Source organism: Anopheles maculipalpis, chromosome 3RL (genome assembly GCF_943734695.1).
Source record: "Anopheles maculipalpis chromosome 3RL, idAnoMacuDA_375_x, whole genome shotgun sequence".
NCBI classification, from domain to species: Eukaryota; Metazoa; Arthropoda; class Insecta; order Diptera; family Culicidae; genus Anopheles; species Anopheles maculipalpis.
In genome coordinates this window covers 75595908-75608886 of record NC_064872.1, presented here as the reverse complement: position 1 = coordinate 75608886, position 12979 = coordinate 75595908, and the positions used below count along the sequence as shown (strand labels likewise).

The window sequence follows — 12979 nt, the reverse complement described above, 5'->3', positions numbered from 1 at the left end:
TAATTTCACGCCGGACCAAACAGAACTCGCAGCTTTGCACCCTAGGGCATCGTGTTACGATGGGTTTGAACGTAGTTTAACCGTCAGAAAAGATTCAGCTTAATGAATCAGGAATCAGTCGTCTTTTCTACTCTTCTGTTTTATTTGTAGGATGTTCCTCTTACTATGGTCATGATTTTGGGAGAGAAAATCAGGTTCAGCACCATGACGAACAGACTGATTGCATTGCTTTTCATTTGCTATTTAGATTTAAAAAATAGAAAGACAATTTAATCTAGGTGGAGCTTTAAGAGATGTTTTACAATAACGGTAGAGTAGCTATGAAAAATTATTTACATTTAACTACAATTTTATACTTGCAAAACGTTTTTTAGAAGAGATATCAAAATTACATGTAAAAATTTAATGAATAAAGAAACAAACGCTCTTTTCAATATGGAATATTTACACCCAAAACGAAACCTTATGTTACTATTAATAAAAAATGGAATACAGAGAACCGAAAACAAACCAACTATTTACACCCTGCACGAAACTATTACCAAACCCTTAGCGCCGTTACTGTCGCGTATGAAATATGTGCAATAAATTTGTTGCTTTTATTGTCTCTTTGGGGGCAACTCAACGCATAGCGATGACACACAAGGAAACCATTAACACCATCGCCGACCTAAACATTGTCTCCATTGGCGATGCATAGTAAGCTGAAGAGCCCGAAACCATTGGATAAAAATAAAGCAAAAGCCAAAGCATTCTTACGAGAAAACTTCTACATTCAAACTAAACGTACCCAGGGAAAAAAGATAAAACACTCTCGCAGACACACAAATAAATAACTGACCAATGAAAACAAAAAACCAACCCGCTCAGCGACAGAAAACAAAGACATTTCGGGAGAGCGCAGACTGTGCGCTCTACATAAATTAGTGCTGACTGTCATTTCGCTACGGTCCGGCTGGGAGGCCCATAAAATCTAATTAAATTAATTGTCCCAGCGGGATGGTTTGGCAACTGGACGCTTTGTAAAGTTCACTTGGACGGGTAGGTCAGTTTGGCAAAAAAAAAAGACAGGACCCGACGATGTTCTGTGGCTTTTCATTTCCCGAAAAAAAATCATCCGAAAATGGGAGAATTGAGCTACAAAGTACACTGTAGAACAAAGCGTTCAATCGGTTTGACACAGAAAGGAAAACTCTTTTTACTCCAAGAAAAAAAGATAGCTCTAGGTAAAAAGCAAATTACTTTATCTCTTTGGCTTGTTTAAACTATATCGAAGTAAAATTTCATGATGGAGAAAAAACTCGAATAGAAAGCCTTCTTACCAAATTATTGCGGCAATATTTAATTTTAAATTATCCGATAGAAAAGGAAAACAGTTAATTGTACAGGCAAATAATTTAAAATAAAACAGAAAAAGTTGGACAAAAGCATACTGCGCTTCACTGTCCCATACAACTTCACTTACTCTGTGCGGAAATTCCCAGCTCCACTTCAAAACTTAAGAAACAACCATTTCGCGATTGTTACTGCACAACCAAAAACACACACAAAAAAAGAGTGCTTCCCAATCATTAAATTTTCATTCCCACAATCATTCATCTTGCGTAAAGGTTGACCACAGCAGACCAAAAAGAAGTCTCGAACAAAATGCGGGAGTAAAACAAAAATTTGAAAAAAAAAAACTTGCAAAAATATCCAATTTCACCGCGAACCCAACCATGATGGAAAACTTTTGTCCTTGCGGCAGAAGGTTTAATTAAGTTTTCCCCACTTTCTAATGGTTTCCGGGACGGTTTCCGTCCAAACCAGTTACGGTGGCGAACGGTGAGAAAATTTAGTCGACACTTGGACTTAATCAGCGCACAGTAAAAACCATGCAGAAGCTAGAGAGAAAACAAAAACCCAGAGATAGGAAAAAAAAATTCGATCATCTTCATCGCATCCAGTGCGAATGGCATGATCGTTAAAAGTGCGTCAAGAACAATTGCTGGTACGGGCGCGAGTAGATGGAAAAAAAAAAACAATGGAAATCGGTATCGAAACTGATTAAAGTCACACCAGCAGCTGCTCATTTCGATTGTTGTTACCGTGCATAAGGAGCCTGCATTCGCCAGCACCAGCAAACCGAATGCCAATTGCAATACACACTGCACTCACGACCATGGCGATGAAGTTTTCTACTCGATTCGTAGCTGCATTATCCAATTTCCACACCGTACCAGCTCCAGTCGTCATCTATTGGTACGATACGGTTTGGTGGATTTTTAACAGCTTGCAGCTGTAGGTAATCATTCGCTTTGTAATCCGCTATTTTATCCTTCCCAATACGATCACCGATAAAAGCCGTGCAGTGCTTTGCCCCAGGCGGTACAGTCATTAAAAGCGAACAGATAAAACATACACTCGTAACCATCACCGAAAAGGGTTTACGAGCGTTTCCAGGCAATCGTGAAGATAGGCGACTGCTTAAGCAGTGCACTATGGCTGTGAACGATAGTACCGATGCCTGCAATCATCTACTAGCCCGGAAGCGCTGCAAGTGTACGAAGCGTGAGTTTTAATGAGACAATTGTTTAACGACCGGTGACCGGTGAGACACCACTAACCAGACAGATTCGCCGAAGTAAGCGTATCATTTCATTATGGATGGTATCGATGGTTTGGTCGTACGATATGGAAGTTCATTGTTCGACTGGTTTGGCACCAGAATGATTGAAATTGATAGCTACAATAATTCATTTACAAACAAAGAGCCAAACGGTTCTCTTGTGAAATGAGGGACGATCGATAAATAATTAATTTGATAATGGAATAATCCACATTTCATAATGCGCTCCAAAATGTATGCAATTTGCAGGGCTTGAAATCTCTTTTTGATTAGATACTTAAACATCAAAGCATTGGTAACTCGTTAGTTTAATAACGAGATCGTTCATGACTTAAGCTAATATCTTAAATTACAAAAAGTAGAAAAAATAGAATGTTTTAGAAGATATGTTTCTACAATGAAAGTTTTGTTGTTATTTTTTCTTTTGACAGCAACCAACTATATTTTCAGAACACGATCTTGAATTAACACACGTCCGATTTCGTTTACCTTATACAAGCTTTTTGGTTGATTTCAAATAATATTACTAACAATTTATTTATCAATAATGCTGTTGAAAGCGTTGTAAAATTTGATCCATTCTGCCTTATTTAACCGATTAGAATCATTGCTTCCTCATGTTCAATTTAATTTCAGTTCCATTGACTTTCCAAATGGTTTCATTTAAGGCACATTGTGCATCAAGTTGACCACAATGATTCCCACAAAAGGGTTTCATGTTTGTTTTTGTTTTACCTGCTCCGAACTGGAAACTGGTACAATGATGCTAGCAAAATAAACTCCCACATGCTTGCACAAATTAACCTCCCAGGCGTACAGACAACTGGCTGGGATCGAATGCAAATGCGAATGAAGCGAAGAGGGAAATCAAGCAAGCTTTTCCACATTGCATTGTTCATTCGTGTATGAGATCATCAGCATAAGCTCGCTGGTACAGAATTTCGAACCAAAACGAATGATGCCAAGAGTGGTTGAGAATGGTAAGAGTGGGATTTTAAACTAGATTTATGCAGTTCAGCGGTTAGCCGAAAAAAGTAACAAACGATGCCGGTAGATCTCGATATTGATTGTACGACTGTTCTGTTTTTTTTTTGTCTCCCGCGTCACGTGATTTTTATAGGATTGAGAGTAGGAAAAAAACGCAAACAGTGCAATGAAATATGCACTTCAGAGAACTATAATTAAAGTTGATCTAAATCCGAACTCTCGTTGGCACCATTTCACCTCTGGCAAAGTGTGGGTTCAATTTTGTGAGTGAAATTTATAAACATTCTTTTGTAGATGAAATAACATGGAAGAGCCATAACTTCGTAAATAAATATATTTTTTGATAACTAAATAAAGGCAAAACTAGGATGAATTTATTTTATATATATAAACGAAAAGTGCTTCGAAACAGGTTTCGACAACAAACTGGTACAACCATTCAAAAATATGAATATTCAGAATCAAAATAAAAACTCGGTTACTTATTCCTATTTTCCTTACTGAACTGCGGTGGATGGTGTCTGAGGGGCAAGAGATCTTTTCTATGCATTATATAACTTAACTGCAGAGTAGAAGGTCATGGAAAGCTATAATTGATCCTAAAAATTACTTTTTTAAACCAATTGCATACTGCCCGGCGTTTGATCTATTTCCGATGGTAAACCGTTTCACCTAGAGCGGAAATAAATAAATTAAGTTCAATGAAGTTGAAAATTAGGTTATTACCTGTTCCGTGTGCCAAAGCCCTGTTATCTACAGATGATCTCCAAAAAAAAACGATGTCTGGGCTCAAACGAATTCAACTAGTTACTGAGCAGTGCATTAGGTTTCTTCTTCTTCTTGGCGTAACAACCTCTAAGGTCATGCCGGCCATCGAAATGCCTTTCTAAACTGCCGGTACCACGTAGTTGGTTAGTCAGTCCTCACTACGGGGGGACGGTCCGGATGGGATTTGAACTCCGGTCCTGTCGTTTGAAGACCGGCGCCGTTGTCGCCTACACCACCGGCCCGCCCCCGCATTAGGCATTAGGTTTGTGATGGTTGAAATACTCAATGGATGATATACTTCAAGATTGTTCGTCAACTAGATTAAAGTCTGAATATTATATCCTACGTAAATTGAACGCCCAAAACAATGCAATTCACATCTCAAATTAATGGAATTTACTCATGTTTAGTTAACCATTTTTTACTTTTTTACTAATTCAAAGACAAAACAACTAAACTGCATAGGAAAACCCGCTTCCTAACACATTATAACAAGGTTTAATTAGAAATAAACAATACCACCAACTTTTTCGTGCTACTGCAAACATTCTCCAACCCAAAAACGCCAAAGTAACTCCTCGTTTGCGCACTTATCAAACCAACCGCAACCAAACGAATTATGGGCTCGAAAGTTCCACCGACTCGGATTGTGCAGCTGACAGGCGACATGATTTTACAGAATCAGTCCAAACATTCACGGACTCTGATCTAGCAGGCTTCGGGATAACGGCTCACGGTTCTGGGAAGGTGTGTGCAATCAAAGTTTTCTCTGTTCGCAGCGAACCGCGAGAAGTGTCCAAACTTTGAAACCCAATTCACCCACCATTCCCTATCCCAGAACACAAAACCACACGGGCACACACACACACACCAACAACCTCGAGCCAGGATGGCGGTTTGGGGATGACGTTAAGTTTTGTGGCAAACCAATTATCAGAGTATTTACCACTATTTCAAACGGAAAAGTGGTACAACAGAAGATGAAGAATGCAGACGCAGTTCTGTGGACCCGCAAGCCATCCAGCCCGCCAGCAAGCGTAGGATAATTGCAAAAGTTTATTGCTTCAAACGCGGTCCGACGTTCTTTCGCTCGGTGCCCAGCGCCTAGTGTTCGCTGGTCCTAATCTTATTTCTGACGCTGTTATCTGGTGGTTTGTGGCGGTGGTGTGACGTTCCTAACCTTGAGTTTGACGTTCATCTTGCGTTGTTGGAATTGTTGGCTCGTTCGTTCCTTTCTCGCTTTACATTCGTTAAGCTCAGCGGTTTATCTGTTAGACTGTGCGTTGCTGAAAATTTGTACGCCTCAAAAATCCTCCCTATTTATCATGCCAACTTTTCTTTTTTTTTTTGGTAATTTAAGTAATTTAAGCGACGTTTCAAAGGTCAACGATTCGTCTCTCTGTGTTCAGTTAAAAATCTCGTCTCATTATTTACCTGTATCAACTTTAAAAGACCATAGCGAATTAACCATTCAGATATTTATCTTCCTTGTAGGAATAAATCTTGTGTGCAAAGACTTATCTTTTATTAATTGGAACTTCTTTAAGTAAAAAACTCTTCTCTCTGCTCGCATAACTCCCATAACTGTGATCATGTTTCAATTCTAATGAAAAAAACTTTATCTTCTTTCCTTCCAGTTGATGAAATCTAATACGAATGTGGTGAGAAAATAAAACTAAAACTTTAGCTACATCAATACACCAGCACGATGTCATCCTCCGAGCGTAACTGTGTCAGCCACTGAACTGCAGTGGCACAAAAATCTGGCACCCAGCATCCCAAAACAACCCGGCCCACTTCCGTCGTCTTGCAAAACACAAACAAGAACCGGAAACATACTGCAATTCCCATACATCTCTCTATTGCGACACGGTGAGCGTGTCCGAGTGAACGGGTTGCCCAGGGCGGCAGAAGCTACAAGCGGCTGGTCAGCGTGGCGGACTACGACGAACTTAGCTCGTTTCCACCAGAACTACTCGGTGCATTTGAGAACAGCACCGAGCTCGAATGTCTGCTCCGTGCGCACCAGGAAGCACAGTCCGAGGTAAGGGTTAGAGCGTAAGGGACACATTGTCATCTAGCCAGTGTTTTCACTAAGCTAACAATGTTATTGCATCACTTGCATCGAAACACAAACAAAAAAGTACAAAAATCAATACAACATCAACAACATCTCACTCAAAACGGGCTGCTTTCCGAATCTTTTGCTCCCCACAACAGACGCTGTTCGATGGATGTCCGGTGGACTTTGACCGGATCCTGTGCTGGCCGAAAACGGACCCCGGTACCTGGGCAGTGCTTCCATGCTTCGAAGAGTTCAAAGGCGTCCATTACGATGTGACAAGTAAGTAAACGCAAAACCCCTGTTCGTTCACAGATGCAGATGTTGAGCGTCCGATGTTGGAACATGGGACGAAAGTTTACCAATGTCTGCTCTCGATCTCCGGACGGCTGAAGAAATATGATCGGCACAAGTAACACAACGATAACTAGCAAGATAAACAAAAATCAACACAGGCCCTGTGTGTGTGTGTGTATGTGTGATTTGCCAGACGGAACACCAGAAGACTCTTTATATGTACACTGTTCCAGATGGTTCTACGTAATGCCAAAGTAATGGCTGGTTTAGTTGAGTTTCAAGGGACAAAAATTCAATAATGGCACCCATTCCCAGCTGTCCGTTGGGTTGGACACACACTTCTCCTAGAATGTGCAAGTTTTCTTGCCCTACCATCAAAGATCAATGGTTTTCCTGGCCATTTTTGGTTTAAGCGAGGACAGCTGCTCAAACAGCTCCTTAATAGGGGTACAGTGCACTATATAATTGAATTGCCGGAAAGCATAACGAAGATTAAATGAGATACTGCCATACTGACTAATGCTATCGTCCTATGTTCTACTGTGTGAAATTTATGTTTGAACCATGCAATCAGTGTTATGTCAAAATGAGTGCAAAGGCCAGCCCAGTAATAATTAAAGGTAGCGGTAGGACATGTGATGCATTTCTACTTGAATACGTTTATTTTCCAGGAAAAAGTAAGTCAGAAACGACTTTACTTTTGTGACAGAGATGTTTCTATAATTTTAAATGAATATACAGTTCTGGTATTATGAAGAATGCTTCAATAGCAATACGGCCTGGCCGTCCCTTATGAATAAAAAAAAAAAAAGAATGCTTCAATAAAAATGTTGGGCCAGCTTTTGTTTGCTTGGATAATCTCCTTAAATAGAAAGCATTCCACGCATATTTTATTGTAAAAATCTTTCATTATAAGAGCTTTCCCTTTTTATTATTAACGTAAAATTGCTTAGCAGAATGATTTCTAACATACACCGAAACTAAAGGTCTTCATTTGTTCGTAGACAGAAAAACTTTGCTATTCTCTTCCATTTCCAACCCACGCGCATTTGAACCGAAAAAGGTATTATGATATCTATCTCTCCGTCCTAGCTAACAACTTCGACAACCTCATCTACAGAGAAAACTTTAAATAACATTCATTTATGAGCATACGGTGGGCAAAGTTTTGTCTGCCACGGGCGAATAGAAATATCACTAGATGGTTGTTTTACGCCAGCTTCAGCATCCATCCAAACCACACGTTCACCGTCGGCATGACATTCAATTAAAGTTTTCCCAGTGGCGTAATTGAAACTTGGTGCACTTGCACTTTCAACCCCATAAAATGCAAACCAACACCGTACCACGTTACTCCTGCACACGGACGTTACAAGCAAACGTTCGTCCGGTACTCTTTCCCGCAAATCATCAAACCACAGCGCAACCCATCCTACCGGCTCCCCGTGGAAGAACAAAACTTATCCTACGGTGACAAACTTGAACTTGAAGTGCACTGTGGCATACCGCAACACCAGGAATGTCCTGGCTCCCCGTGACATAACTGCATTGTGCTGTGTGATCACACGACGCTCTGTTTTACTTGTATTTGTGCTCCGACAGCGTCTGACCGATCAACACACGCTGGTAAAGTGGGTTCTGAAATTTAATGAGCAATTAAATAATCTCTTACAACACTTTGCGGTGGAAACTCCTCGATGCCAGCTGGCAATCGCCAGTAGCAAACACAATCATCGATCGTTGCGATGTAATTTCTGCTCGAGACACACCAACGGATAATTATTTCTCATTTTGTGGTCGCCTCGCTTTCCGCATTACCCCTCACCAGAGAATGCCACCCGTTACTGTCACCCGAATGGTAGGTGGGACAACTACAGTCACTATGCCGCCTGCCATCACGTGAACGAACCACCGCCGGACATTGTGGAAATTTCGTCCATCATCTACTACACCGGCTACATCATCAGTCTGGTAGCGCTTAGTCTCGCTGTGATAGTTTTCGTTTACTTCAAGTAAGTGTGGTAATAGTGAGGAAACATTAGTTTTGCGGATTCTCCTATCGCGTGGATAAACTTTTTTTGAATTTATATTTTTATCTTTTTTATCAACAGAGATCTGCGCTGCTTGCGGAACACGATACACGCGAATCTTTTCATCACCTACATTTTATCGGCCTTGCTGTGGATCATTATCCTTACACTGCAGGTATGAGAAATATGCTGGAGAATCAGTTATTTAGGCAATAGATTTATTATACCATTACCAGTATATAAGCAGGATTTACCAAGATTCCGTTTAATGGTATAATTTAAAACGAGGTGTCATGATGTAGCAATCAGTTAGGATTTTTGTATAAGATTCCATAGGTGAAAGTAAGCTTTAAGTTGTTCTATTTTTAATGAACTTTTTTTTCTATATTACATTGAGATTAAATCTGATTTATCTATATTTGTCTATAAAACCTACATAAAAAAATATTCCTCTAAAAAATGTTAACTATCATAAAGTTTTAATTTATTTTGTACTGATAGAATACACAACTAATTCAATTATAATCCTATTAACCTACCCACTGGCATTACCCCTGGGAGGATTTAGCCAGTAGGTTTTTTACCTGATCAGGCCCCCAGCTTTCTTTAATTTTTGTTTTCCCAGTAACGCCCTGTTTGGTAAATATATGCTCTAACATTGAATGTATCAATTCATCCCCGATCGTGTCCTAATTTTGAGACTCTCAACGACCTAACAAGCTGCCCCGTGTGCTTGAGTATCTTCGTAGCAAGGAATCATAATTGACACCTAACCATCATAATCATAATTTCCGTCATTGGGCTTCGTCGATCGTTTGGCATTCCCTTCCAAAACTTCCATTCCGCGTAGGGAAATCCGAGTGGCTAAATCCGCCATATGGGTTACAGATTGCACCGTTCCTGGGCTCTTGCTACACTCTGGTAACCTAGCAGACCCGTACACGTGCAAATATTCCCGACAGAACCCATATCTGGCGAATATCAGCGTGAAGTTTAAGTTTACCTCTCCGTGTTTGCGTTTGATTCACATGTTAAGGTCGGGGATCATCCTGTTTGCCCACCGCACGTACCTGCTAGACGTAGGGCTCTCTGCTGCCTGATCTCAACTTCGCTACCACTACTACAGGCCCGCCATGCCTTTCAATCCGTGTATTTTCTTCTTACTGGCTTCGAGATCAGTCTGTAGTCTCCTATAGCTTCGTCCTCTCGCTCTCCTCTCCTCTCTAGAGGTCTGTATCCCTCTGAATCCTGGTCCTGCCCTTTGAAGACCGGCGCCGCTTTCCTATAAACCACCGGGCCCCAGCCTCCTTCTACACCACCTAAATCGAAATTCACCTAATTCAAATAATTTTTTAAGGGATGGAAAAACAAAAGATATGTCCATATGAAGTAAAAAATCCTGTACGTCGCTGATTTTTTAGGTTGCAACCATTGAGTAATGAAACATTAATGTTTACCTTGTCTGCTTCTGATGCTTTTCAGCTTTCCACTGGCAACAGCACAGGCATGACAAGTTGTGTTATTTTCGTCACCCTTCTTCACTACTTTACGCTAACCAATTTCTTCTGGATGCTTGTAGAAGGTAAGTACGGCAGCTTTCTTCTCATAAAAAAAAATTTATTTCAAACCCTACTCCTACCCGAAACGTTTAAATGTACAAGAAAAGAAAATTTCCCAGAATACTAAAGCAAAACTAAACCAAATGCTTCCAGCTTCGTAACGATTCCTGTGAATGTAAGAAAATAAAAAGTATCAAATCACACGTTTCCATGTGATGTTAAATGATTCCCCTAAATTATTTGCACAAAAACGTCGCACACTCAACTCATGCTTTACCTCCAGCAAAAGTTCTCTTCACAAGTTGGCCACACATTTTCGCCTATTTAAATAAACACCGTACACCGTGGGTACACTGCTGGGCGTACGATCTTTATTTGCTCGAGAAACGTGAGCCGCCTCTCGAGTGGTGTTTCGTCGCGTGTTGATATCATTAAATTTCGTTCTGATAAGAAACGAGCCTCAATGCTTCGACGGGCTTCCGAAAAATTTCCACTCCACCATCGAAATAGGAAACCAGCGTCTGCTCGTGTACCGAACCGTTTTGCTAATAAAATGCCATCATCTGTGCTCGTAGCTCGTAGCGTCTACTAGCATATTCCTTTACCAGAGTCTTGTATTTTACTTGCTACCATACCCAGGCTTAAAAACAGTGCTTCCCACTCGTGGAAACCGAAATCCTACCAAAATGAGCCCGCACCATTCGATGCGAAAAGAAGTTGCACATTTCTTTTCCCGGTTACAGGAAACCCAACACAACAACCAAGTAATGGTTAGTATTACTGCTGGTTAAAAGAAGGAGAAATAAAGAACCACTCCCGGTGCCTCTTACGATGAAGAAAGCGATCGTTCTGTTTTTCTAACTCCACATCCTTCCGGCAACAGTGCAAACGGAAGCAGTCGCTTGTTTGCTGTGAAGCTGGCGCAATGCCTGTTGTCGTGTGTGTCGCTCAGCTGGATGGGATATGGTATAAACCTTTCCCGCTTGGTTTCTCTCCATCCCAAGGACACACACGACAAAGAAGACCATACGGCACAGCAACGTTTTCCTCGCTATTTGTGCCGAAAGAACAAAACAAACACTGCGTCGCTAACGTTCGCAAAGAGTAGCTTAGGATGTGGCGCATGGCGAGAAAGCTAATGCAAACATCCAACCGGCCATGTTTAACATTTATCCACATTTGCTAAAGTTTCCTGCGACATTTACCGTGGGAAGCTAGCTAGTGGGGGTTGGAACCTTTTTTTTTTATCTGCTTGGAAGAGCAGCAAACAGACTCGTAATTGAAGTTCGGCGTTGACAATTCATTTAAAAGAACAACATCATTAGTTATCTGCGTTAGATACTAATTATGTTTAACTTTAAACGCGACACTTAACCTATATCAGAAAACCATTGCATCAGTGTAGTGTAAAAATTCGTTCTAAAATGTTTAAATAACATTAACAACAAAAGGGTGAAGTTAAAGGTTTATCAAATTAAATCTCTTTAAAAACAACACAAAATAGAGCGTCTTTCAGCATAGGAAAAATGTATCTAAACAGTAAGCTACTAACCAAAAGCTCTTAAGCAAGCCACAAAATGACTTACATTACTGCATTCCCATTCACTGTACTCTCATGGTTAAATCAACCACGTAAAATCACCATTAAAACACGCTCACCTAGTTTATTCTGCTTCGGCTAGCGCAGATTCCGGTTAGTCGTCCATTTACCGGCCACGGCTAATGCGACTTGATCGTTCGTGAACGCGCTGTCACTAAACCAGTCTTTATGTTTTTCCCCCTTTTTTTGCAAAAAAAAAATGTCTAAAGAACCGAATGCACTGGACGTTACAACAAAGTTGCAACAAGCTGCTTTCAATTTCCCACGCCACTTCCGTCCATCCCATGTTTCCATCGAATTTAAGACACAGAACATGAACGTGAGCAAAATCATAATCAGTGCAGCATGGATTTGACTGCAACGTCGGTTTGCGTTCCATCTCGGCAGTGCTGGTCTGGGAGAGAGAACGAAAAAAGCGAGTCCAAGGTCCAGTTAAACGACAAAAAATATGGCAGGAACGATGGGAAAAATGCACTTGCACAAAAGTGGGAGGTTTCTTTATGTCAGGTTGGGATTGAGATTTTTTTTATCTTCCCCTCTTGCTAAGCAGATAGCATCGCGCGTTCGTGATGCAATAATGATGTTCTGCGAAATATGATCATTTTTCTGGTAATCATAATGATCGGGTTGTAATGAATGTGTAATTGGAGTAATGCAATCAGATATTTTTATAATTTCGAACGAAAATTTATGTCATTTAGCGTAATAAGCACGGAAGCTGGATATTTTGTGTCGGAGAGGAAAAACTGGAACCCCGAAGTTTCAAAATATTACTTTTTGTTACGTGGATTGCATACTTTTGGGTATCAATTTTTGATTTAGCGTTATGAAAAAGAATGTTCACTGCATTATTAATCAATTTCAGTTAATTTTGATGAGCAAATGCATTTAAAAATATGAAAAATTTTAAAACATTTCATGCACAACATTGTCTCAAAATTCTAGATTGAAAAATCTCGCAAAACATAAAAAAATACAACTAGAAAACCAGGGCTCGTGTTAGGGTTTTATTCAATTAAATACTTTCTTTCTTGTCGTTCATGCATTTAAAAATCCTATTTGACAGTT

At 40.3% G+C, this 12979-nt stretch overlaps 2 protein-coding genes across 2 annotated transcripts in view; one reads left to right on the top strand and one right to left on the bottom strand.

Moving 5' to 3' along the window:
- The window catches only part of LOC126562130 (leucine-rich repeat-containing protein 15-like), a 487244-nt gene that overhangs the window by 44494 nt on the left and 429771 nt on the right, over window positions 1–12979 (bottom strand). The window lies entirely within an intron of this gene.
- Window positions 2481–12979, top strand: part of LOC126560996 (diuretic hormone receptor-like) — a 39061-nt gene continuing 28562 nt past the window's right edge. The window contains exons 1-6 of the mRNA XM_050216946.1: window positions 2481–2550; window positions 6241–6407; window positions 6584–6707; window positions 8551–8734; window positions 8834–8927; window positions 10235–10334. Coding sequence (XP_050072903.1) covers window positions 2481–2550; window positions 6241–6407; window positions 6584–6707; window positions 8551–8734; window positions 8834–8927; window positions 10235–10334 — 739 coding nt within the window. The remainder of the gene's footprint in view (window positions 2551–6240; window positions 6408–6583; window positions 6708–8550; window positions 8735–8833; window positions 8928–10234; window positions 10335–12979) is intronic.